Genomic DNA, 25,418 nt, shown 5'->3' on the forward strand with positions numbered 1-25,418 from the left:
CCCTCCAAACAATGCCTGCTGATATCCTTCCTTACACATCTTTTTTAAAGGAATTGAAAAACATGATGACATGTAATGAGACCTCCCTGGGGGCTGCGCTTTGTTACCCGGTGGGAAGCAGCGCTGTCTGCAGTGCAGGGACAAGGAGCTTTGCTGGGCTGCTTGGGGAGCAGGTTGCTCCCTGCTCCTGGCACCTGCTGGGCAGACCCCACATTGTAGCACATGATCCTGGCAACGACGACCCGGTGTGTTTGCTTGTCTGCTGCTTTCTGAGTGCAGGGTGTCTTACTTGCTCCTCTTCTTTCTTTATACATTATATCGGTTGGAAACAAAAATCGGATACAAACATAAAGTCTGTCAGTCATTACTAACCTGGAAGATAGACTGTGATAATAAATCTTCCTTTTTCTTTCTGGTCTTTACACACAGCAGTACAACACGCCACACAACATGAGGAGAACTAAGTTGCTCACACACACAGTGGAGAGTAGGAGCAGCAGTGGATTCAGGCATCCCTTGGCCACCATGCCTGCTGCTGCTTGCTTGGGGTACAACGAGGTTTCTCAAGTGGTCTGGATGGCCCAACAGGACTGCAAGACAAAGCACAGCGTTTTTGGTTTAGCTGAATCAGGAATAAAACATTTAACCACACTCCCAGGTGGAGGCAATGCCTAGAATAGATCGCTAAGTACAGATCCACGCTGGTGGCTTTGCCGCTTGTGGTTCTTTTAGTAATAATTTTTGCAGTAGTGCCAATGAGATTATCGTGGTAAGAGGTGCTTGTTTACATTTGGTGGTTGTTAGTGTCATTTATTTTTTGATTAACCTTTTGTGTACTACAGCTGTTCCCTGCAGTCCCGCAGGGGTTTTATGATTTGAGAATTTACGACGAAGGCTCTCTAACGCAAGGAACTTGAGCTCGTAGGATTATGCTGGACATGCATAGGTCACTGCAGGAGCATTCGCTGGTTTTCCTTCTTCCTGGAACTCTGATAACAGTTCTGTGATCAAAAAATTCAAATGAGAGCATTAGCAAATGCAAACATGCAGCTGCGTTCTCATCATTTAGACTAATTTTAAATCTTTGGAGAAAGTGCTTCAGTTTTATCTGCTCGCAGATAGGGAAGTGACAAGCCCGTTTATAACTATCTGTGATACAGAGCAGCAGCATCAGAGAAGCCATGGGATTTTGGAATCGGCACCGAGAAACTTTTCCATAAATGCCAGGAATAATATTATATTTGAATATTTAACCCTTACACAGGCAATTTGAGGACTGTAAACCAGATGTGCTTCTCATAATGGGAGCCAAGATGACCCTACATAAAGATAAATATAACTACATAAAAGCATTCAGGAAGGATGGTGGTGTGGCTGGGAGCTGGGCAAGGTCCGGCCAGCCGAGGGTCTGATCCCCACACAGCCACAGGCTTCTTGGGTGATCCTGGGCACGTAACCTAATCTCTGCCTGCTTCAGTTTTTCCATTTGGGAATGAGAGATAATAATACTGCACCACAGCCACGCTTGGGGGAAACACATTGCTGCCTGTGGGGTGTGTGCTGCAAGATGGAGTCGTCAGCCCGAGCAGGATCTCACACTGAGCCCTGCTGCCCTGGGCAGCTTCACCTCTGCTTCCTTAGAGGCTGCTGGACCAAAATCCTGCCAGGCCTGACAGCACACCTGGGGCTTCCTCCAGGAAGTCACATCTCCAGCAAATGTTCCTGGTTTGAACATAATTTAAGTTCATAAACAGTGAAAGGATAATATGAGAAAAGGGAAATCTGCAGTAGATGAGAGTATCTGGTTTTGTTTGAGTGCTACCTAAGTAACTTGTGTTTATTGGTTATAGACGGGTGTTTTCTTTATATGGGCTCTGGCCAGGTAGCTGGTGTGGTGCTCGTGACTTGGCGTCCGCTTCTGCCCATTGTGAGTGCGCTGAGGAGAGAAAAATCCCAATTCCCTTACAATCCATTGAAAAAAACGGGGTACTTCAAAGTAACCAGAAACAGAGGCAGGTCTTAATGGGAGGGGGAACGGTACTTAAGGGTAACAGCCCCACTCCGATGCTGTCCTTGCTCTGAGTGGGTCCATAAGAACCCAACGATGGCTCCAAGTGCTGGAGCGCAGCACAAGGTGCGGGCAGCGCAGTCACCCCTCTTTGGAAGGAAGAGTTTTGATGTAATTGCACCCTTCAGCCATTGCCACACTTTCCTCTCTTTCAACTTCAGGCAGGTCCACACGTTGAGATGTGAAGCTGGAAATGAAACACATCTGGATATCCAAAAATGACAACAGACTTTTCTTTGCTATTTTTGGTATACAACAAAAGCTTTGTATCTTGCTAATTGAACATATGGGCTCTCGGTTGCTTTTTTCCCCTGCAAAACTCCACTTTTCCATGTGTCATCGTATGATTCCAACATTTGATCTGTCAAGTCCATCTTGGCCATGTGTTTGTTGTAATCTGCTACACATGTAGGCTTGTTTTCGTGTGCGTCCTGACCTCCAGTGAGAGCTGCAGTTGTTTCCATCATGGGTAGTGTTGAGGAGTTACACATCCTTTTTATCAGTATATTTGGCCACCGGCAGCTCCTCACAGCGCAGAGCAGCAATCCTGCCAAGCCTCTGAAAGTTCCGTGTTTGGGGCAGCCCTATCTGTTTACATTGTGATACCAGATGCTGTTGCTTTTCACTGGAATAGAAGTAGAGGGGAGCTCACCAGAAGTAGCAAATAGCCCCTTGAGTACAGTCCAGCATCTCACCGAGGGAAGTGGTGGGGATTGGGGTGTGGGGTAAACAGGGTGAGTGCTGCATCTGACATGGAGATCTGAGACCTTCAGAGCTGCCCATGCCATGCACTCCCAGTGGGAACTTGGCCCTGCTGTTCGTACGTTCTTGAGACACGACGCATTGCAAAGGCAGGATCTCTTGATTAGCATGAGCAATTCGTCATCAGGATTTTTTTGTGCCTGTGGGGGATCCACTTACTTATTTCAAACTGCAGTCCTAAATTGTTCCCATGCTTCATCGTGCTTTGATTAGCTAAAAAGTTGGAGTAACTGTATGAGGAACTTGGCATAACTGAAAAACAGGTGATGCTGATCAGAGCGCGGGCGCGGAGCAGACTGCTGCTGCTCTGCGTGTTGTGGCCGCGTGCAGGCAGAGCGCCGGTGCAACCTCCTGAGCAGCGCAGTGCCCAGCACTGCTGCATTTTGTCCTCCAAAATAAAGGACAACTTGAAGCAAAAAAGCAAAAAAAAAAAGAGGACAACTGTGCGTTTAATTGCCTGCACCCATGTGTGGTAGCCCTGTGCCACCTTCCAGCTGTGCTGATAGTCACCTTTCTTGCAGTAAATATTGGGCCAGTTTCATCACATTTGAGTTACGTTTATGAACAACAACGCTTATGCAAAGGGCTTTGGTTGCAGTGAGGGAAGTGGTTCATTCCTGCCCAGCAGTGAGGTGAGGCGATGAGAATCACAGAATCACAGAATTGTAGGGGTTGGGAGGGACCTCCAGAGATCATCGAGTGCAACCCCCCTGCCAAAGCAGGTTCCCGACACCAGGTCGCGTTCCCTACTCCCAGAAGCTGCATGCAGCAGGCAGCCCTGTGTCCTTGTTGCAACACTGCACAGCTGCCGTGAACATCAAATATTTGTGCTCGAAGTCGGAACTGAAGCGACTTCCAGTAGGAGTATGCTGTCCCTCCCTGGTTGAAAAACATCACACGTGCATCCTGCAATCACTGTGTTCAGCTCCTGACATGCACTGCCTGGTGATTTTCTACCAAACTCCCCTTTTCTTTGAGCCAAGAACGTAGCATTAAACAAATCCGAGGTCGCATTTGAGGACTTTGATGGTCGTAGAGGTCTTTTCCAACCTGATTCTGTGCCTTCCCAGTCAACTGAAGAATGAACTCTGAAGCAGAAGTTGTTTTTAACAAAACGAGCTTACAATTATTATTCATAAATGCACATGTTATGGCTGCAGTTGTTCCACTTCTTTCTTTTACAACCCTATAAATTGTATACAGAACATGAAGGCTTTACTTCTTAAATAAATGTTTTGCAGCCGCCATAAATTATCTTTCTTGCATTCATAATGAAAAAAAAAATCTCTGTTTGATGTTTTATATCCTCTTCCCTAAAATGTAAAATATGGTAGTTGGAGCCAGATTTTATCTCATTTGAAAATAAAAGAAGGTTCATTTCCTACTAATTTTTTTCAGTCTTGACTTTGGAGTTCCCATGAAATGCTGCCCAATCTGCAGAGCAGTGTTACAATAAACTCTGCATTATCTGAGTTTGACTTGTACCACCATGAGTAGTTGTCGCCTTTAGGTGAGTTATGAACACAACCTGAGCCTCCTGTATTTCTTTTAATCCCTAACATTGGTTATATTTCATCTCCCATTGCACCCTGGTCGCTGGCTGGATATTGAATTGTTGAACTTTCCTGGACACAAACCCACGAGGACCCTGCCCCAGCATTGCCGTCCTGGAAGCAGGCCGTGCTGAACTCCCAGCTCACTGGTTTGCAAAGCAAACTTCAGCCTTGTACTATTTACCTTGGCAAGTGCCCGACCAGATTGATGATCTGTAAAGTGGATTTGTTATTTGGCTGTTTGCTTTGGCAGCTCTTGAAAGCAGTTTGCTGATTACAGTCCCAGATGTCATTGCATACATTACTGCTCTGTATAAGTTCCTTTTAAAGTTTTAATTTCGGCTACAAATACTATTAAGCTTTTTGCACCTTTCCGTCTTTCAAGTCGTGGATATTCAATATCAAGAGCCGGCAGCCTTGATTTCTGTCACTTCCCTGTTATTATCTCTGTCAGCCTTCTCTGAGCATCTCTATAGCACCAGCATCTGGGAGGAGAGCCCCAGATCAGTGCTTCCCATCCACAGCACAGCTGTTTGGAAGTTGCTCACATGTGCTGATTTCTGACTGTAGGTAACCTGAAATTTTGGCATTGCACTCTTGCAAACGGTGAGGCTGCAAATGAGCAAAGACTCAGATCGGAGGAGCTGACAAGGGCAGTAATAACATCAACTAAAATCGTGCTGTGCCCCGTCTGTATGAAGGTAGACAAAAAGCAGAGTGTGTGTCTCTGGACGTGCTTTACTTAGCTTATATCCTAGCTTATATCCATCCCCTCTAAACCGTGATCATGGTCTGCAAGGCCTGCACACCCAACACTCAGCAGGTTGGTGCACAGATGGGTGCAGTTGGACTCAGGGAAACGATTGGGGTCCTGGGCTGGAGCAAGCAAGCAGTGCTTCACCAACAGCAGCTTTCTTTTCGTTTGCTGGGGGCACTTTCAACTTTGAAATATTCAAGTCGGAGAAATTAATTCGCTTTAAGTAAGTTTACTTTTCAAGAGGAGGATATCATTGTAGTATTTTTGGCCACTGCTTGAAAATTCCTCTAACCCTTTACTATAATAAGCAAATTGGGCAGATTAAAGACACATTACTCTGCCAAATGGTTTTTCTGAACTGTGCAGAGCTACCCAGGGTGACATATATTTTTTTCTGTGGAATAGGTTGTGGGGGTTTTTGTGAGCTGCTATGCTTTTTTTAGCGCTTCCTGTTTTATTGTGTTTGAAGTGTCTTTGTGGTGACCTGTTGGGGTAAGATTCTTCCATATGGAAGTGTTTCTTCAACTTTTAATCATTTTTTTTTTTTTTCCTTTAAAAAAAAAAAAAAGATTTTAAATCCGATTTGCAGATGTCTCTGGTTTTGTGCATGGAGAGCTAGTCCAACTCACTGCAGTGTCATAGAAACACGAGTTGTGATGAATTGTTCATAAATGGTGTAAAGATGACATCCAGATATTTGCACTCAATTAATTAAGTTTCAGACCTTCTTTAAAATCTGTTTAAAATAGCCTTGGAAGAGCTTTTGTGTTTTAATTCATGTTTCTCTTCAGCAAATGGTGCCCCTTCACAGCTGTGGTGTGAAATCCTGCCCTCGCTGAGCACCTTGACGCAGCTCCCATTGGCTTTGGTGGAATGGGATTTCACCAGGAGACCCCTGCTCTGCTGTGGGCATCTCTGAGCCCAAATCATATTAGGATAACAAGCACTTCTGTCCTCAGCCCATACCTGGAGAAAATCTTGCTGGGATTTTACATAGGGTCAGAAAAGGTTACAAGTTTATTTTTAAGTCTACGAGACAAAATTCCTCATTAATGCGCAACAGAACCCGTTTTCCCTGCGCTCGTGTTGGACTCACTGTTGTAACTGAGTACAGAGTTTGGACCACTGTATGTGCATTATAACCGCGTCCTGTTTCCTATTAGTTTTGACACTAACATCTGAATTTCAGATTTCTCCTTGTTTAGGTTTAACTGCTTGATCAGTGCTTGCAAAAGACATCCTGGGACCTCTCTGCAGTGCTCTGACTTGCACAGGGTGCGCCGGCAGAGCCTGGCATCTGCCCTGGGAGCCACAGCAGCCCGCGGTAGGGCTGGCGGAGCACGACGTGGCCCTGTAGGCAGCTGGGGCTGTCTGTCAGCCATCTCTGGGCCTTCTCTCTGCATCATATCCTCAGCATTTTAACCAGAAGAAAACTCTCTTTGACAGCATTTTTGAGCCCACATGTGAATACCACATGTTGAGGTCTCATGTCTGCAGTTTCACTCCTAATTAAGTGTAGATGTAAGTACTGGATATCTTATAAGGTCCTTGGCTCTCTGCAATTCACCACAGGCATCTAATTTCCACTTCCTTTGTCTTGGACCCATTATTTTTAGGAGAGGGGTAGGTGGACTCGGTGGTTACGAGTCGATTGGATTATGGGGCTCCTGCAGCCGTCAGCCTGTCAGAGGTCCTGCAGGCAGTTGTGCTGTTGGCTCTCTCTCGTTCATTATGGGTGAAATCCCCTTCCGTGCCGAAGGCTAACCCAGGCTCTGCACACCACTTAAGTCATACTAAGCCCTGAAAATGGATCTTAAATGGTATATTGGCCTTGTGCCTGTTCTCAGCACGGAGGTGAATTTCATTCTTTATGAACAGTGAGATTTCCAGTTCGGCTTAGGCTGTTTATCTTCACTGCTATGAGTATTAGCATGGTTTCTCTAAATCTCTCTAAAACTTTTGATGCCTGCAGAAGCGAAGGCTTTCTGACCTAACAACAGGATGGCTGGAAAAACAGCAGCTTTTTGATGTAGATGGGCACAGCACTCATCTGGTTTGGATTTTCAAGGTGTTCCAAAGTCATATTGTTAGCTGCAGGAGGTCTTCTATGAGTAGTGGTCTGTGCTGACTTGCTACTGAGACCTCAGACCATTCCCAGCGATTTCTTCAGGGAAAAAGCAGAGGCAAGGAGCTGTATTGTCCTACATCCTTTGTACAGGTGGAGAAAAAAGGCAGGAGGAGAAACCGGTGCAACCTCTTCAGGTGGTGGACACAAGAGTGTTCCGCCTGACGAACACCTGTAATGATACAGTTCAGATGTAGTGCTGCTTTCACAGTTGCCATGAGGAGCATGGAGATGTGCACCTGGCAGGCTGTGTCGTTACAGGGCAGCTCTCCTTGTGCTCTGGCAGTGCTGAGCCTTGGGAAGCCGCTTCCAGCACAGTGGGCAGCTCTCCAGCATGAGTATTTCACAGAAAGTTAGGATAGATCCCACTTCCTCTGTTGTTTTCAAACAGTGTCCAACTAGATGAAAATTAGCCAGCGTTTGATTTCGTGGAGGTACAGAGGTCAGGGGTTGGAGGTACTGAGATGCTAATTCCCCACCTTGGAACGAGAAGGCAGCTCTGGAGTTGAGGAAGCAGAAAATGCAGGTGGTCTAAAAGATCCCTAATCTCGCTTCCTGTTTTGGTTGCATCTAAACAAAATCTGGAGGGATCACAGGGAGGAAACCGGCTTCCAGTGCGTGCCCCCGTCCCACCCCAGGCTCAGACAGCAGGTGAGCAGCTCAGGAAGCAGAGTCCCTGTCTGCCCCGGGTGCGGGAGGCCAGCCCCAGCCACTGCTCTCACTGCACCTCCTGCCCTTCTCCTCTTGGAATCTTGTTTTCCACTTTTTGGAGATTTGTGAAACACATGCTCTGGAGGGGTCCCAATTTTATTTTATTTTTTTTTTTCACAGCAAGAAAAGAATTACTCTTTGCATTGTAAAATGCCTCACGGAAAAGTATGCTCCTACTTCATAACGGACTCGCCTGGCCCAACTCAGCAATCCGCATTTCTCATCACTTCACAGTGTGCTTTTATAGGGTATAAAAGCAGTGTTATGATCCATGTTCCCAAACCGTGCCTGGGCTAGCAGGAACATCCATAAACACGGCAGACAGGCAGCAGAGCCGCGCCGCCATCTCCTCGCGTTGGAGCGCTCCCCAGCACCGCTTCCCTGCTGCACTGTGGAAACCACTCGTGCCTCTGCTGACCTTTTTAATGATCAGAGATGCCTCGTCGTGCTGGTGTGCTTAGGAAAAGCTGCTTCTCCCAGGATGCGTTTCCAACGTGTTCACTTGTTGCACTTAAAAGTAGTTTTTCATTTAATGCCCCACTTTTTTTTTCTCTCTTTCCCTCGATTTGAATCAGTCTGCACACAGAGAGATGATTGTACCTGGCATTGGCAAAGATTTTACTTCATTTCCCCCCTTTCCTTTTTCTCTCAGTCTGTGAAGTGGTGATTGTTGTGTCTTTGCTTCACTGCTTGATGGCTGGTTTATGTTTGAACAGCTATGCGCTCCGTTCCAGGAAAGTCTGTCTTTGTTCCAGGGCTTCCAGAGCAGAGGCTTTTTCCACCTTGATCTTTCAGCAGCACACTAAAACATTTGGCAGGTTTTTTGTCACATTTTTTGCTGCTGTCCAGGGTTTCTGAGAGATTCCCCTTGGACAGCTTCCACCATTCAGCTTGCCCACTGCAGGAAGCACCGTGCCTGGATGTAGGCAGCCCCATGCCAGAAGTACTGCATTGCTCTCAGGTCTCCATCAGCCATTGCCAAACCTCTCAGCTCTCCTTGGCCATCTCAGGAGTGAGTTCCCTCCTGTGAGGGCATGTGAGCAGCTCCCACATGACCAGAGGATCCCCCTGATAGTCAGATCTCTGTTCTGTGTTGAGTTCCCCAGAACCTCACGATTAGCCCCACTTCTGAGAGTTCAGAGAGGCTTAATTCTACTGTAAAGCTGTCAGCAGTGATTTTATTTTTTTTAAGATGGATTTTGGTTCTTGTACAGAACTACTTCTCTCTAAATTCCTTTTCAACCAAACACACTTGTCATTTCTCAGCCATTAAAGACAATAAACTCCATCTTTGGATTTTTACATGCTGCACTTAGTTTATAATGATAGATACTTGTTTATAACGCACTGAAGATTTTTGTTAGCTTTCTGGCATAAAAATCAGAATCTTCTCTTTTGATTCCTAGTTATTACTAGCAGGTTTATCCTTCAAAATATGCTCGAGTTATGATTTCAGTAGAATATTTATTGCCCACCAGCATGGCAGGCTGCAGCACTCTGACTCTGTCTCACCGTGTCCAGCAGCGTGATGATGATCATCTCGAGCTATTTCCAGCAGGCAAGGAGAGTTTGCAGGGGGATTTAGGGATTGCATGAGGACTTAAGGTACCTGATGGAGCTATGGGTTCCTGTGAGGTTGGATGGCTTTCCTGCTCAGCGAAGGGACTTTGTGAGGCAGAGAACAGCTTTATCGCTGGCTTTAAATGCTGTGAAGGTTTGCAGAGCTGGGTGGCTGCACCAGCCCTCCTGGGGGAGCTTTGCTGATCCCAGAGGAGATTGGAGGGAAAAGCTTGAGGGTTCTTCCCAGCACTGTGCAGGGACGGGGCCTATGGGATCAGTGAGGGGTCTGGGGCATTGAGGTTTGGCCGTGCAGATGCTGAGGTTCCTCCTTTGTCTCTCGCTGTATCCCTGATTCCTGTGGTCTTTCGGTGGCTTCTGGTTGAACGGTCAATCCCAAATTACGTTATGGGTTACAGCGCTCCATAAGTCACAGCAAAGCATGCCCTTGCTGCCAGTGCTCCAAAATGGCTTTTCCTGAAGGAAGAAATAAGAACGTTGACTATAAAAACCCATTTGTCCTGCTTCAGAGTGCGCTGCATTTCGTGAATTAACAGCACAACATGAATGCCCAGACCTTCCTCTTACACTTGGTTCTTTTGCTTTTGCTGGGGCTCTGTACCCACTTTCTCTCCTTCCAAGAGCAGCAAGCCATCCTCGCCTCAGTCCTCCTTGGGTTGGAGTTGTTGCTGCAAATCGCTGAGCGCAAACAGGAGGCATGTGGAAGGGTGAACCTCCTGCCCTCTGCACACTGCCGTGTCTGAGGATGAGAGCGCGATGAGTTAAGTGACCGAAAGCTGTAGGCTAGGACACGCCAGCCGCAATAATTTTTTCACTCCATCATCTCACCTTGCAGTGTCACTCTGCCTTACGCAGCCAGCAGAGCTCTGATGGATAACACAAGTGACAAGGGCAGAACCTCCGCAGCGTGTTCGGAGCAGCCGTCGGGCCGCGTGGACGGGGTCCCTCCATCCTGCAGCCATCAGTGGGGATGCAGCCCCGCTGCTGAGAGCCGCCGCGCGCTCTGGCCCTGCTCCAGAGCACATTTGAGCACACCCATAACCTTCAGCATATATATACGATCCTTCAAGTCGCTGTGGCCGTTTGCTTGCTAAAAATGAAGTATATACTTAAGCTGGCTTGCGACCAGAGATTTCAGTGCTTTGTAGGTCCAGTCCTTGTTGGAGCTAAGATAGCTCGTGCAGCTTGGCACACGCTTTTAATGAAGTCAGAATCAGGCCAAAAGAATTTATCTATCCTGACTTGGAAGGCTTACATGGAAACCAGTTGAATGTTTTTCAAATTTTTATTATTTTCTAAACATAAAATTTCACATTTCCTTCTAGTCCTTAAAGAAACACATTTTCTTAATGTTCTTGGAGGAACATACAGACTTGGGTTGGGCCATTTCCAGATCGCCCGGAGCTCGGTAGGGTTGTCTGCTCAGCACTGCACGGCTCCTTCCAACTCCGTCTCGCATGGCCTGTTGGGGCACTGACCTGCTGCTGCCCTGGGGGCTGCACCTCAGTCTTCCAGTTCTCCCTGCCTGTGAGCAGCACAACTCCTTGTTTCAGTGCTCATAGCTCGTAGGATTTGGCTGTAGGTATGTTTTGTATGTTGGCCTCCATTCACTGATCTCGGTAGCTCAGTAGCAAGAGTGAGTTTCCAAAGCAGTTTTGATGTTGGCAGCACTGTGCTCTTACATCAGCCCTGAACACGGGCATCTCTGTCACTCCAGTTCAGTATCGGGATCCATCTCCTGCTGTTTGTGAAGTATTGCAGAATATGAGCGGGGAAGCTGTGGTTACAGCAGGCTGCATACCTGGTATTAGATGCAATTCTGATACACCGAATGTTAACGCAGGGGGATTTGCTGCACAAAGCATCAGAAGAAAGGTATTTCTCCTCAATCATGGGTGTCTGGCAGGGAGCTGCTTTACTGACATGGAAACCCCTACTACAAAAGGCTCAGATACAGTGGTTTCTGCATAGGGGCTGGAAACCACAGGCTCAGTGCTTGCTGACACCAGGGTGCGGGGCTGGGTGTGCTGTGCTGTGCTGCTGGGCAGCAACTGGCCCAGGCCATCACTGCAGCCCGGATGGAGTTGGCCTTTCCAAGCATTACATTCTCTGTTTCTATTACACACAAAAAAGATTCTCCTGTTACAGAGTGAGTGATATATTAGTATATAGCACAGTTCCAATGTTTTTTCAACACTAAGATTTTTTTAATTCAAACGAAACAATCAGAATTAAATTCCCTGGCTCAGAGAGTTACCACTAATTCTCAAGCAATGTGACAAATCCACATTTGTGTCTCAAAGTGTAACATAAGAGCCTGGTTATCCAGGAAACCCCAGTGAGTTGTCAGGCCTTTCCTTACACATGGGCAGACATGGGCCCTTCATGGTCTGTGTCCTGTGTACGTGTGTACATGTGTGTGTTTGCATGTGCCACAAGGTTGGTAGCAAGCACCATAAGTCTTGCTGTTTTCTTAAAGGAAGTAGCAGTAGATAACTCAAGTAGAATTGGGCAATTTCTGCCTTGTGAGATGAGGGCACTGGGGCAGCGCAGGGCTGCAGACAGCCACACAAAGTTGGGAGTTGCCTTGTCCTGTGGATGGGAAGCCAATAAGGATCATACCTGTGTATCACAGGTGGATCCTCCCTGTGTCTTACAGTTTTTACCAATGGAGCCAGTGTAAAGACTGGAGCATTGTAAAATTGCAGGTTTTATTCAGGTGGGAAGCAAAGCGAGATAAAGGCTAAAAATGCCTTTGCTAAGATGTAATGGAGTTTACTGTGCAGGTAAATTTCTGAAGCACTGTTGCAAATCTCAGCCATCAACTTGCTGTAAGCTTAACTGAGTCCTGAGTCTGTGAGAGTGGGAAATTTCACCAGGAGAAAAAAAGTCTCTGGATTTTCTAATTTTAACCAGGACTGAGAATTATAAGTATGTGAATACCACAAGAAAACACTTCCAACTCCGCTAAAACTAAAAAGTGCCGCAGATCTCTTGTGAATCCTTTTTTAATGAAATTTCCAGAGCTGGAGGTTGCAGGAGCACCAGGTGGAGTGCCTGGCGTGCAGGGCACGGCCCACAGCCACCCCATGCCCACAGCCCCATGCAGAGCCACCCGGCTATGGGAAGCTCCATGAGCGTTGGGTTGGTGACACGCTCGGCTCTAGGGACAGCTTGGCACTGCTTGTAGCATTCTGGATATTTTCCAGGCGTTCTGATGTTCCAAAGCTGTAAAGAGTTAAAATAGGCAAGAATCTTGCTATTCCAGAGGAAAAGAATATTTTCCCTGATAATTTATTTTATTATCAAAGGGATATTTTGTTCTTAAAATGGTATCCAGTTCTACTGTAGTCACCCTGTCCCCACGGCAGAGCCAGCGCTCATCTCCACCTTCTGCAAGATGGCAAAGCCAACCTCTGTACCACAAAGTGAGAGCACAAACAGCCCCAGACCCCCATTTCTGGGCTTTTACCCTTGAAATCCTGCACTGGAGGGGCATCGCATCCTGCCATGGCTCTTTGCCTTGTCCTTCCGCCAACGTGGGGAGTCTGAGCTTGGCTGTGGCACTTGGGTTCAGTGCAGCAGTGCCACATGGGTGCTTCAGGTCAGTGCTGTGGTGCCACGTGGGTGCTTGGGGTCAGAGCTGCGGTGCTACACGGGTGCTTGGGGTCAGTGTGGTGATGACACGCAGGTCCCTCGATCCCACCGGGTTGGCGTGGAGCAAATTTCAGGGAGCGTCCGAGGCAAAGGCAGCTGTAGCAAATGCATTTAATCATTTGTGTTCTGACCTTAGCCCAGACGCAGAGCTGGAAGTTGGACGCGTCCTCCGTCAAGGCTCCTTTGGCTGATGGTAACGCGGGGCAGCCTTGCTCTGAGGAAAGGCAGATCCTTCAGAAAGGAGAGTAAAAGGTCAGAGCTAATCCGAAAGGACAAGCAGTGTATGTCTGTGTGTATATTGGGTTTCACATATGAAATCCAGTCATGATAAATCTGATGGCTTTAGAAACATCTACTTTGATTAATGAAAACATAGTTCCCATAGACCGTGGGTTTCATACTTCAAAGTTCTCCTGGATTTAGGACCTTAGGTTTTGCTTATTCATATAACATGCAGGAAACTATTTTTAAATGAATAAGGGAGTTTAAAAAAAAATCAGGCAACATCGATGTTTCAACATCGGAGGCAGAGATAGACTGGATAATAAGGAGCAAAATTAACAAACAGCAGACGTTTTATTATGCATTTTACAATAATGTTTACATTCTTTCCCTTATATTTGTTTTTCCTTGAAAAGATTTATGTATTTATAAAAACATCTCACTGTTCCAGCTCTGAAAATCACAGGCTCTTCCCTCCGTTCGAAAGCCTTCACCGTGGCTGTGATCACTGGCCCCATTCCTGGGCCCAAAACACTCACCCTGAGCCCGGGGTTAACCCTTCGTGCAGGGGGAAGGAGCTGAGCAGGAGGAGGAGGAAGGTGAGGCAGTCCAAAGCTTTCACCATGCAGGCCTGGACACTGCGATGCACTGCCGGCTCCTTTGTCCCAGTGCTGCGCCTTTGCTTGGAACCCATTTAGAACCAGTGGCAGAGGAGTAAAAGGTGTTTTTGTTTGCAAGCTGCTGTGCACCCAGAAGGCACGCGGGAGCCTGGCAGCAGCGCTCATCCTAAAGTCCAGTGGGATTTGAGTGTTCACTGCCCGTGAGATCGGGCATCCCAGCAGAAGGCTCCGTAAGTGAAATGCCTTTGCAGGAGACAGAGCTGGTGAATAATGCTCTGTTCATGGCAGAAGCGAGCAGTTCTGAAAAAAAACACCGTGGGAGGGACAGTGGTAAGGGAGCTCCTCGCAAAGGCTCTCGCTCCTGCCATCGTGTCCAGGGGCAGCGGTCAGCACACACACCTCTGTTCACAGCTGGACATGGCTGAGTTGTGGCAGTCGCCAGCCGGGACGTGCCGTGCCCAGCAGGGATCAGCACAGAGCACGAGCAGCAGCACAGGGCACTGCAGGTCTGAGCATCCCTTCCCACCGCAGCCAGGGAGGGGATCTGTGCAACTCCCAGGCAGTGCTCCGTGGCATTCCCCCCTGCAGTAACAAACTTACGGCATGGAAGCAAGTTGGCAAACCGTGTAGGAAAGTTCAGCCACTCATATTTAAATGGGCTGTTATAATTTGACTCACTGCTCTGGGCAAGGAGTTTCCATGCTTGGTTTCTAACATCCCACAGGGCTCTCGCTCGCGGCTGAGGCGGCGTTGGGCAGCTCAGTGCATCCCCTCTGCTCCTCCACATCCAGCACAGCAGCACCCAGCCTACATCTTCTCGGATGCATCTTCCAATGCTTAAAATGGACAGATCGTTTCCTTTGCTGTTTACTCAGTTATTTTTGCTCACACCTATGTTGCAATATGCAAGGTGAGGCTCAAAACTGTCAAGCTCTTTAATAGAACCATTACTGTATTTTTGGAGAACGTTCTCTTTTTGATTTACTGTTCCTCAGAAGACAGGAAATGGAGCTACTTGATTTCATACTTTAAACAAAGCCGTCCAGAGGTTTAATGAAAAAAATTTCCCCTGGCTTTCGAATTAAAGCGCTATGGTGAAAGATTTAGCTTGGCTGTTTTGACTTAGAAAAATAACATACTAGAGGCATTAAAATCTTTTGTAAAAATACTTCTTAGCACTAGATTTTTTGGAGGAGAAAATAACCTGGTTTTCTCAGCCTCTGTCGCTAAGGCTAGCTGTGAAACAAAGGGAAGCTTCCAAGGCTGGGGTGTTTTTCTTTCCTTCTGTAGAATTTATTTTCCTTTTCTATTAAAAGCCTTGAAACAATTGCAATGTGAAAGACAAATCCTGTGCTTCTAAGCAAGGTAATTTGGTATGAGTGATGGCAGAGCCTCTGCCATGAGGACAGCGTGAGGCGTGTTGGGCAGAAGGATGCAGGGCCCAATCCTGCACTGCTGCATTCAGAGCAGCTCTGCTGGGAGGCCGACATCAGTGGGAGGACATGGGTGGGAGATTGGTACTGGGAGGAAATGGGTTTTAATGGGAAAGTTTTGTGTATGGAGCAGGATCAGCTGGGAGTGTTTGGGGCAAGGGAAAGCTAAACACGCCGGGATTGCAACACAGAGCACTTTTGACCTAAATGTTTAAGCCAAGGTTTCTGCTTGTTCCCTTTCGTTTGGTTTGACGTTGGTTTGTGTTTGTAGTGCAGTGGGTCTGGGAGGCAGGGGGCATGGCACAGAGCTGCCGATGCTCTTCATTTCCACCCGATTTCAACTTCAGTAAATAAGGAGAGAAGGAAACATCCTGCCAGCCTGAAAGCACCGCGCCGTGGGCTGAAGCACTCACACACATTTAGCCGGTGCCATTTTTTTTCAGGGACTTCAGTGAGGTTTCACCAGGATTTCACAAGTAGCTGCTTGACTACAGTAGCACCTGATTCGCTTTGAGTTTTCTGCACAGATTGCTGCTTGTGGGTGGAACTGGCTCCACCATCAGGTGCCAGTTTTGGGGACAGCAGAAGGGCCAGTTGTCACACAGCGCGGTCGTGCACCCGTGGCTGGCTGTAGGGTTTCAGCAGTTGGTCGGGGACGTACCTGTAGCCACCTGCCTCCCTTCAGCCTTTGTAATCTCAGGTCTGCAGCAGTGGGATTTGGGGAGAGGGACGCTGCCCTGAGACTGATTTGTACACTTCCCTCTGGCCGACGATGAGAAATTTGATACGTTATCAGCTGAGATGCTGGGACTGACAAAGGGAGAGCGAGGCAGCCAGAGAGAGATTACAATTTAATAAATAGCAAAGATAGGGTTAGCCACTATCAGTTTAAGTTTAATACCATTAGCCCTTGTGCTGGTGGTAGTGATGTATGTAGGACAAAGCACCCAGAGGCTCCGGGGAGTAACCGGCCCGTCTGCGGTTTCAGGCACTTGGCAGGAGAATTTCCCAAGGTGTAAAAATACCCAGGATGAATCAGAATGATAAAAATGATTTCTCTCTGATACTTCTGCCGACTGTCGGTGCAGCAGCAAAAAGCATAGGAAAAGCTCTCCTAATCAGTCTCATTTTTCCCAAAACAGATTTTTGTGTTTCTTTTCTTTTTTTTTTTTTTACATAGGAGGGGCACGGAGGCAGTGCTTGGTGCTGTGTGGGACCTGCCTGCTCTGAGCAAAGTCCCTTTCTCCCCGCAGCAAGTTGGGGAATTGTGACAGGACACCCAGATGGGAATGATGCTGCCAGACCTGCGCTCGTAACACGGAAAGGGAGTGCAAAGGGAGGGAAGATAAAAACCTGAGCGTCAGCAGCCTTTTGGTTTTTTACAAGAAAGCTTTCTGTGCAGTTAATCCCTCCAACCTGCATCTACATTAACACTTGCACCTCACACGTTGCTGCTAAGAAGTTTTGGCAGCTCCTGGCCCTGATTGCAGAGGTAACGCTACACTTGTCTCCTTTGCTCTCACTCAAGTATCTCTGGAACCAGAGACCAGCACTCTCCGAAGTTTCTCCTTGTACACGTATGCAGTCAGCTTGGCAGAGCTTCAAAAGCCATTTGCCTTATTATTCATATGTCTGCTTATAGGAGCAGAAATGCTCCCATTTCTCACTTTCAAAATAAGAGCAGACCCCAGCAGAGAAGAGATTTCTCATCGGTGTTTCTGGCACAGCAGTGTGAGCTCATCACTGCCCTGCTGGGTGTGGGGAGCGGAGTTAGAAGCCCCCGATAGGCAGGAGGGCACATGAACAGCCTTATGGAGAGCACCCAAAATCAGCAGGCTCCTGAGGTATGAGCAGAGCGGGGTCTTGGGGTCTCACAAATCCCTATGAAGGATGACTTGAAAAAGGAGGCTTCAAAAAAGACCAAATTTTGCTTTTCCTCCTGCAGCAAGGATGGCTGACAACGTGGAAATGTTGCAGAGACTCAGACATAATAGAAATTACTTAGCCTCCTCGCTGCATTTTCTCAAACAAGCTTCAAGAACCCTTGCCTTTAAACAAATTAGGAGACTGAAGTAACCTTATAAATCCAAAGACCCATTAAAAGTTGAAATATTTGGTCATTCCTCCTCTCAGTTCAAACTGGGATTCATCCAGAGTTCAAGTGCGTGTATCTCACGAGAGCCACGGTCCCATTTTGTAGAGGTCCATTTCAGTGTTGATGGTTTTCTAGTGCCAGGAATCTACTCTGCAGCCAGGCAGGGAGATAAATCAAAGCTGTGCGCGCTGATGAAATTCAGGAGCCAGAAGTCACCATTGCAGCCCATATAAATCCCTGGATGCCAGCCCTTGTGCTTTTGTCCGTGCCATTAGAGTTCAGAATTATCTGCCCCTCTTTGCTGATGTATGGATTAACCGGCTGCCCGAGTGTTTACTAACGGTTATCACCCGGTACTTTGGACGTTATCAGAGGAAGGGACGCCTGCCGCAGGGCTCGGTCTCTCACCCTTTCTATTACCACCTGTCAGTGGCAGAGAGTGTGCTGTGAAGCTGTACAGTCACAGAGCACAAGTGTAGATAGTTTCTGACGGCTGATCAAAGGGGAAAACCAAAGGCCTGATAACAAGGACGTGTTTCATGTACTTTTAACTTTGAGAAACATTGGCATTTGCATTTTTTTTTCCCCTCTGCAGGCTGGCAGAAACCAGGCACAATAAATACTGCGTATTCAGTTACCTAATAGTGGGGTAAACGGTATGTGCTTGAAGCAACAAAGCCTGACTGCAGCCTTGCTCCAAGTGGGAATGGCTTCAGAAGTCTCTGCAAAAGACTTGCTGTACAACAAAGCAGAATGATTTTAATTTGTACTTCGAAGTGATCTTGAATTCAGAATCTAATCTTTGCATTCGGCAGGGCATCTTATACTGCTGTGAATGAGGTAATAACTGTAAGCCAAAGGGTTCCTTTCAGTGTCTCTGTAGCTGCATGCGCTCCATCGTAGCCAGCATCCTGGTAAAGCTCTGCTGATGAAAGGGTCTCTGTTAGCTCCAGTTTCAGGTAACATTTCCCAGTGCAGGGACAGAAAATCCACACAGCCAGGCTGAAAGCAGGGCTCGCTGTTTTCCTTCAGTATCTATACCTCAAGCACCAAACAAAGCAAGCAGGCTGGTTGCCTTTCCCTCACCGGTGCAACTCTGCACAAGAGCAAGAATGGGACAGAAACTGCAGTTTGTGGCCAGCGGAGCACAGGGGAAGGTGCTCGACAGCAAAGCAGTGAAAGACAAATCAACTTTCAGACTGATTTCTACTTGTCTAATGTACTTAATAACCTCTGCAGGTTTTTTTACAATTCCTGATTCTCTTGCCATTTGGGGTCATTGTTCTGATCGCAGTGACTGGTTGGAGTGCTGGTGGGGTCATTATGCTGGTTGGGAGCTTTTCCCAGCTCTCGCTATCAAGAGACCAGAACTGTCTGTGTTTGCAATTTAACATTTTTGCTTAAAGCTTCCACGTACCTGGGTCCCTGCTTGCTCCTCCGGTGCTGTTAACGCCAACATTTTAACTAACATGCAAAAATTAGCTTTTCAGGAACTCCAAACGCGAGACCTTCTTTCTTTCAAATGCCATAAGTATTATAGATGGAAGTGCTGTGGTCCCAGGGTCTCCCGAACATCTCCCATTTGTTTGTTGAAGGTGCCTTTGACCGGAGCGTGACCCTGCTGGAGGTGTGCGGGAGCTGGCCCGAGAACTTCGGTCTCCGTCACATGTCTTCCATGGAGCACACTGACGAGGGCCTCCGGGAGCGCCTGGCCGATGCGATGTGCGAATCCCCCAGCAGGGACATAGTGGGATCAGGAACAGGTACAAAGAAGAGGTGTGATCAGAGATCACGTACATCTCACCCAATGGTGATTTTTATTTTTATTTTAAGCTTTGCTTCTCTTTTTCCTCTGCGCTCTACCTCTGACTTTACGGGGGTCTCGGTGTGAGAAAAGTCAGAAGCCGCTGCTAGGTCACATAAATGTAGTCAGGGAGGCCTAAAGGGACGTGAAATAAAATGCTGGCTTTAAGCTCCCTGGCCCTGCTGCGGTGATGAGGATGCTCCTCCCTCCCCAGCCAACACAGGAGCGTCGCCAGGCTCTGTGCAGATTGCTGCCCTTGCCCACGCTGATCCAAACAATGTCATAATTGCACACATCCTAATTTTGTGTCCTGAATAGAGCCGTTGTGAAACTGGTTCCGTAATCCAAATTAATCCATCTTCATCAGTGTCCATTATATTGATAAATTATATCATCTGTTTAAGTAAATGGAATGGCACGTCAGAGATTATGCTGCTCAGAAGGGGCCCAGCGGTAGGAGATGTTCAGAAATGTGAAAGCTCAGTTGTTGTGGTTTTATTGTCTCCATTAATTTTGACTTGTGTTAAAAATGCCCTCTAGTAAAAGGTCTAGGCCCATCTTTGATGTGTGCACCGTTTGTGTTGTGACCAGCAGCTCACAGCCATGGTGGCTTCTAACGTCAGCTGCCAGCTCACTTGTCACTCTTTTGGCAGACTGCCTGGGAAGGAGGAAAGGAGGAACTCAAGCAGTAATGTAGGGCTATGCCAACCTCCTGACATCACAGAGAGGCTGCGTAGGGCAGGAGTTGCTCTTCCTTGCCCTGCTGTGAGCACTCTTAGCTCTGCGCTGCTCCAGCTGGAAGAGGCTCAAGGGCTTTCCCATCAGGGCTTGTCCCTCACTTTGCAACTCACAGAATCGCAGCAGGTCACCACACTGCTGCCACCTCCCACTGACAGGAGGAGATTGAAAATCAGCAGTTGAAGTCCCTGCATGTAGGTGCAGGCAGCAATAAGCAAGCTGCCGCGGGGTGCAGATCACCCTTTCTACCCCAGCTTGTCATTTCTCAAACTCCTTCCTCTGTAGTGCTACTGCTGAAGAAGATGCAGTCATGGGATGGTTTAAGATTCAGTATTAACAGAGAAAGGTTGAACTGAGCACTAAGTATGGGTCTCGGTTACAAATCTGGTGCATGTTCTCGGTAGTTTGCTGCCTTGGACAAGGCACTGAACATGCCCATGGTTGCTCCATCACTGCAGTGGGAATAGAGATGCCTCACGTTGCAGGTGTGGAGTTTAAGAGGCTCCTGTTTTCAAAGGGCTGTGAAGATGGAAAACCAGGCTGTGCAAATGGAGAAATGCACTTATTTCATCACTTAGTGACCCATACTGTGAGCAGAATGAACTTCCTCAGATGGATTGGCTCCCCTCAGGTTGGGTACCTGAGGGGAAAGGTCAAGGGAATAATTTCTCTGCAAACTGAAGCTATCTAGATGTGACAAGTTGAGGTTACTGACTGCCCCAGAAACTTTATATTACACTGCAAAACAAGGACTTTGTCAGGGTATTTTCCTTCCTGTATTTTCCTTCCATTTTCACCAGTGCAAGCCAGCTGACACCAGTGAGTGCCAACTTCTTTGTTGTAAGCTCAGAATACTGCAGGTGTAAAGACAGAAGGGGACTGTCTACAGAGATGCCATCAATCAGCTAAGATTTCCCCCTGCTATTGCTTTAGACACATAAATCCTCATCATGAGTGTAGGATAGATGCCATCTCAAAGCAGCAAATGTAATCACCGTCGCACAGTAGTAACATGAGCACTGACCCAGCTCACCCCATCCCACTGCCCTGCTCACACTGCCGTTATGCTCTGTGTTCTTCTGCCTGCTGTGGGATTCTCTCTGTCACTAACGCACATTATTCTTAGGATATGGGCATGTGGTGACTCAGTGCAGCCGAGGAAACCTAGTGATAAGGCTGTGAACTCCCATGCCCTTTCCACTTCCATTCCCTAGCAGCTCTTGAACTGTTCTTCTTAACCAGATGCCCATAAAAAGTACTCTCCTGCTCTGCTGATACCTGGAAAGCTGCACTTGCTCAGGGAGTCGACTGTTGCTCATGCAACATGCGTGACTGCACTCCCGGCAGGCTGCCAGCGGCCGTTTGTCAAACTGGGGATCGCATTAAAGCGCTAGCATCTGTCTGCTGCTTAATAAATGGGAAAAGATAAGTTCGGAGGTACGGTACCCCTGCTGCAAAGAAGAGGTGTCTTTGTTGGCTCCTAACAAGTAGGATAGTTTTAACTTCCCCCAAATCGCTTACAAGCTCAGGCTGAATTGAATTTATCTTCGGAAAACATTCTGTTTTCTGGCCCAGCTCTTCCTCCTCTGGATTCCCTTCCACCCACTCACCTCAGAGAAACGATAGCAAGGAGCTCAGCAGAGAGGATGCCATAAATTTGCTTGTTGGTAGTTGATTTCTGTGTTGGTACTGCTTCCAAAGACAGTAATTACATTTCTACATTGGACTCAAAATTATGTAATTTATGAACCTCACTCTAATTATCCTAAAATGACTTACTGTAGCTTGGAGTTATGCATGCCTTTAACCCTTATTTCTGCTCCTTTAACTCTTTTTAGACCTTAAACACATTAGTGGAATTTACAAAGTCTTTTTTGAACTGAAACATAGTCAAGTATCTAACTCTGAATGTGAAAGTACATGCTTGCTTGGTGCTCAGGTCCACAGTGTGGACAAAGAAAAAATGGGCAATTGGATGGACTCTGAGACTTTATCAAGTGCTCAGCTGAGCCTGACATGCACTTAGTGGCAAGAGATAAATAGATTCTTTTAATGCCTTAACTGTTAGGACATAGCTGACACGTAGATTTATATAGTAATCAGGGCTGATATGCAGCAGTAGTGCAGAGGAAGCGCATGCTCATAGTACCCAGACCACTTTGGGAAGCAGATATTAATGGTATCTTTGTTCCTTACCTACCCCATTGCATTGCAAAGCTGGATCAGCAGCACCACACTGGTTCAGCGCCCCAAGCTACTGGCTGTGGCAGAAATCACCCAAAAGTTGGTTATATAGGAAACATCAGGCTGGAGGACACAAAAAGCGTGAGTCATAATCCAGCCTTTGCAGGGAAGGGGAATTAGATGGCCTGACAGGTCCTTCCCATCCCTGACTCCGGCTGGTTGCCAAGGGCTGTCGGACTGTGGATGGGAGAAGAATCAGGTCTGGAAAATGACCCCCAAAAAGTCTACTTTCCTTCTGACCTAAATGATAACTCCAGTCATCCAGCTAGTTGACTTGATTGGGAAACCAGCTTTGCTCCATGTTATGCAATTATCCAGACGACCCATGTCTATCTTAAGTGGAGTCTGCTGTACATAAGCTGTCAGCCTGGATACACATTTAATTCCAAAGGAGGCATAAGTTGGCAAAGATGCAAAAATATGTTTTTGCTGTTTCACTTTCTGCCAAATTCTAACTGAAAAAAAAATAATTGAAAATCTACTCACCAAATGTTAGTGGTCAGTGACCTCTTGCTTGCAAAGCTTTGTTTTCAAGCAGCTGCATGTTTACATTTGCAGTATAGTTTCTGAGTATGTGCTGGAGCTCCACACTGCATTTTCAATAACAAAAGCAAAGCTAGTATTGTGATTTATGAAACTGTGCTTCCAAGGGACAGTTCTCAAACTGGACACACAGAAATCTCCAGTCCAGGAGCCCAGAAATGCCATAATCAGTAAATTCTCTTATGTAGTCCTTCAACAAGTACATTTCTTACACTTTCAAATGTACTGTGGTCATCTCTAGGCACAGTACTGAAAATCAGCTGTAACATGGGGCCAGGCCTTTACAGTCTGGTGGAGAGGATGTGCTCTGAACTACACCCATGGAGGACGAGTTCTGCAGCCCCATTTCTGTGCTGAACCTGACAAGACAGATTCCTCTTGCACCGTGCTGCTGGTGTGGTTTCTTCCCATAGAGGCATAGCTTGGGAGGGTCTGTGTACATCCCAAGAACCCGAATTCATGAAGTCTTTGACCACATCCACTTTAGGCGTAGGCTGGCCTTAAAGAAAAGCAGTGGATCTGAACTCCCTGGCTGCCGAGCAGCAGAATGGAGCATGAAACTGCAGCTGTGGCCCTAAGGAGAGGTGCTCAAGCTCCACTGTGCTCCTCTGGGTGTGCTCCACTGTCACATGGCTTAGCAAATCAAAACCCATTCCCTGCATCTTCCCAGGCTTATTACTATGAAGCTCACAGCACAGTGACAGCAGGGTAGATTCATTCTTCAGGAGGCTTCACACAACACCCAAGTTTCCTATGGAGAATTTTCATATATACAATAAGTAAACATCACTGTGCAGATTACTGTCAGGACAGGCAATGCTGCAGACTTTGTGTGCAATGCTTGTGCTGCTGCAACTGTCAGCCTCTGCTTTTTCTACCAGGAACACTCAAGTTTTGTATCTCACAACCCATGCTACTGGTTCTGAACAGGGAAAGATGCAACTGTGGCACCATTGTGATGAATAAAACCCACAAGAGCCAAAGACTCTCTACAACATGAAAAGCAAGGTCTTTCAAGCCCTTTATATAGTTTCCGTCAGGGGAAAAAAAAAAAAAAGAAACAGCAGCAACAAACCCTATTTATTTTCACTTTCAAAACCCCTGAAAACATTGTCAGCTACCAGCGGTGACGGCAGCGGCAGCAGAGGTGTGAGCGCAGCAGAGCCCTGCGCAGGCCCTGCGTAGGAACCTTCTGGATTCCTTCCAGATGTCATCAACAAACTCCTAATGCAATGAAGGAGGCTCATATGTTGAAGCAAACTCTTTAACCTGATTAATGGGGTGTAAGTAAGTGGAGCTAATTAGAGTTGCTGGTAGGGAATGCCCGTCCGAGCACCAGGAGCCGCGTTCCGGCCGCTCTGGCTCCCGGCAGCCATGCAGGGCTGAGCTGTGGCTGTCCCTCAGATGGTCGCCACGGCCCAGAGCCTCATGCAGCTCCTGGCATCTCCAAGCTTGGCAAGCAGGAGCTTCACTTGGTGCTTTTCCTTCCTTCCTTCCTTTCTTCCTCTTTTCTTTCCTCTTCCTTCTAAACTTTCTAAGGTTTTTTTCCCCTCTCTCCCTTCAGTTGGTGTCGGTCCTAACTCAGATGTGGGGAATGCAAGAGCACAGATCAATTGGTTTTCCTTTTGAAAAGCATTTCTGCAAAGAGATTTCTGCATAGGTTCAATGTAAAATCAGCTCAGGCAGCAAACACAGTGGCATATCAAATAACATCGATGCTAAAAGCAGCCTTTGAACTTTCGGAATATTCATCCCAGGGTCAGAGATTAAATTACCCCCTCAATTAAGTCTAAGAGCTCAATGTTCTTCCTACAAAAGGTTTATTTGGATGAGACTCTTTAAAAAAAAAAAAACAAAAATGAAACTTCAGGGCTCTTGAGGAGCCGCCATTTTTGAAGTGCCAGATGAGAAGAGCAGCGTTTGCACTGCACACATCTCGATGTGCTTTTGTCACTTGTTTCCCACATGCAAGGTGCAGCAGCAAAGGCACCAAGGGCTCCTCCTGCCCTGCCCCACTGTGGGGCTCTCGGGGCCAGAGGGCATTCAGTCCCCGCTGCGGCCCAGCACCCGGCTCAGGGCTCGGGGTGGGATTTCCCCCGGGTCCCCCTTTTAGTGGGAGGGGGAGGGAAGGTCGATTCCACAGATGCCTGGTGTGAATTCGGGTTCATTGCTGCTTGTAGAAAATACCTGCTGGTGGTTCTGAGGGGCACGCTGATGCTGAGAGACGACTCTGACTTTCTGCTGTTTGATAACAAGTTGGTCGGCTGTGCTTCTTTCTTCTCGCTCGTGGTTTGGGGAGATTCCTTGTCTCTTTCTTCTTATTAAATCAAGGCACTTTTAAAGAAATATTTTATTTTTGATACAGAAACAGCCGGTGAAGTAGCAGTAAAAAACATCACCACAAAGAGGCACATGGCTTTGAAATGTTTTGGTATGTAACATGACTGTATTGTTCTCAGGTCTGAACTTCTGCACAAAGGCTATTTCTCCTTGCTACAAAAGCAAACT

The 25,418-nt window shown here is 47.1% G+C and overlaps 1 protein-coding gene across 10 annotated transcripts in view; it reads left to right on the forward strand.

The window, feature by feature from the left end:
• Nucleotides 1–25,418, forward strand: part of BCAS3 (BCAS3 microtubule associated cell migration factor) — a 302,365-nt gene that overhangs the window by 265,573 nt on the left and 11,374 nt on the right. For 3 of the 10 annotated variants that reach the window (XM_052688668.1, XM_052688669.1, XM_052688670.1), the window contains 2 exons: nucleotides 19,177–19,344; nucleotides 25,276–25,341. The exons of 1 other annotated variant lie outside the window; for it this stretch is intronic. In XM_052688668.1, the coding sequence (XP_052544628.1) occupies nucleotides 19,177–19,344; nucleotides 25,276–25,341 (234 nt within the window). Of the gene's footprint in view, nucleotides 1–19,176; nucleotides 19,392–25,275; nucleotides 25,342–25,418 lie in introns of all 10 variants that reach the window. 6 more of the 10 variants (XM_052688671.1, XM_052688672.1, XM_052688673.1 and 3 more) reach the window with 4 other exon arrangements.

Source organism: Tympanuchus pallidicinctus, unplaced genomic scaffold (assembly GCF_026119805.1).
Source record: "Tympanuchus pallidicinctus isolate F22 unplaced genomic scaffold, pur_lepc_1.0 scaffold24, whole genome shotgun sequence".
In the NCBI taxonomy this organism is placed as follows: Eukaryota; Metazoa; Chordata; class Aves; order Galliformes; family Phasianidae; genus Tympanuchus; species Tympanuchus pallidicinctus.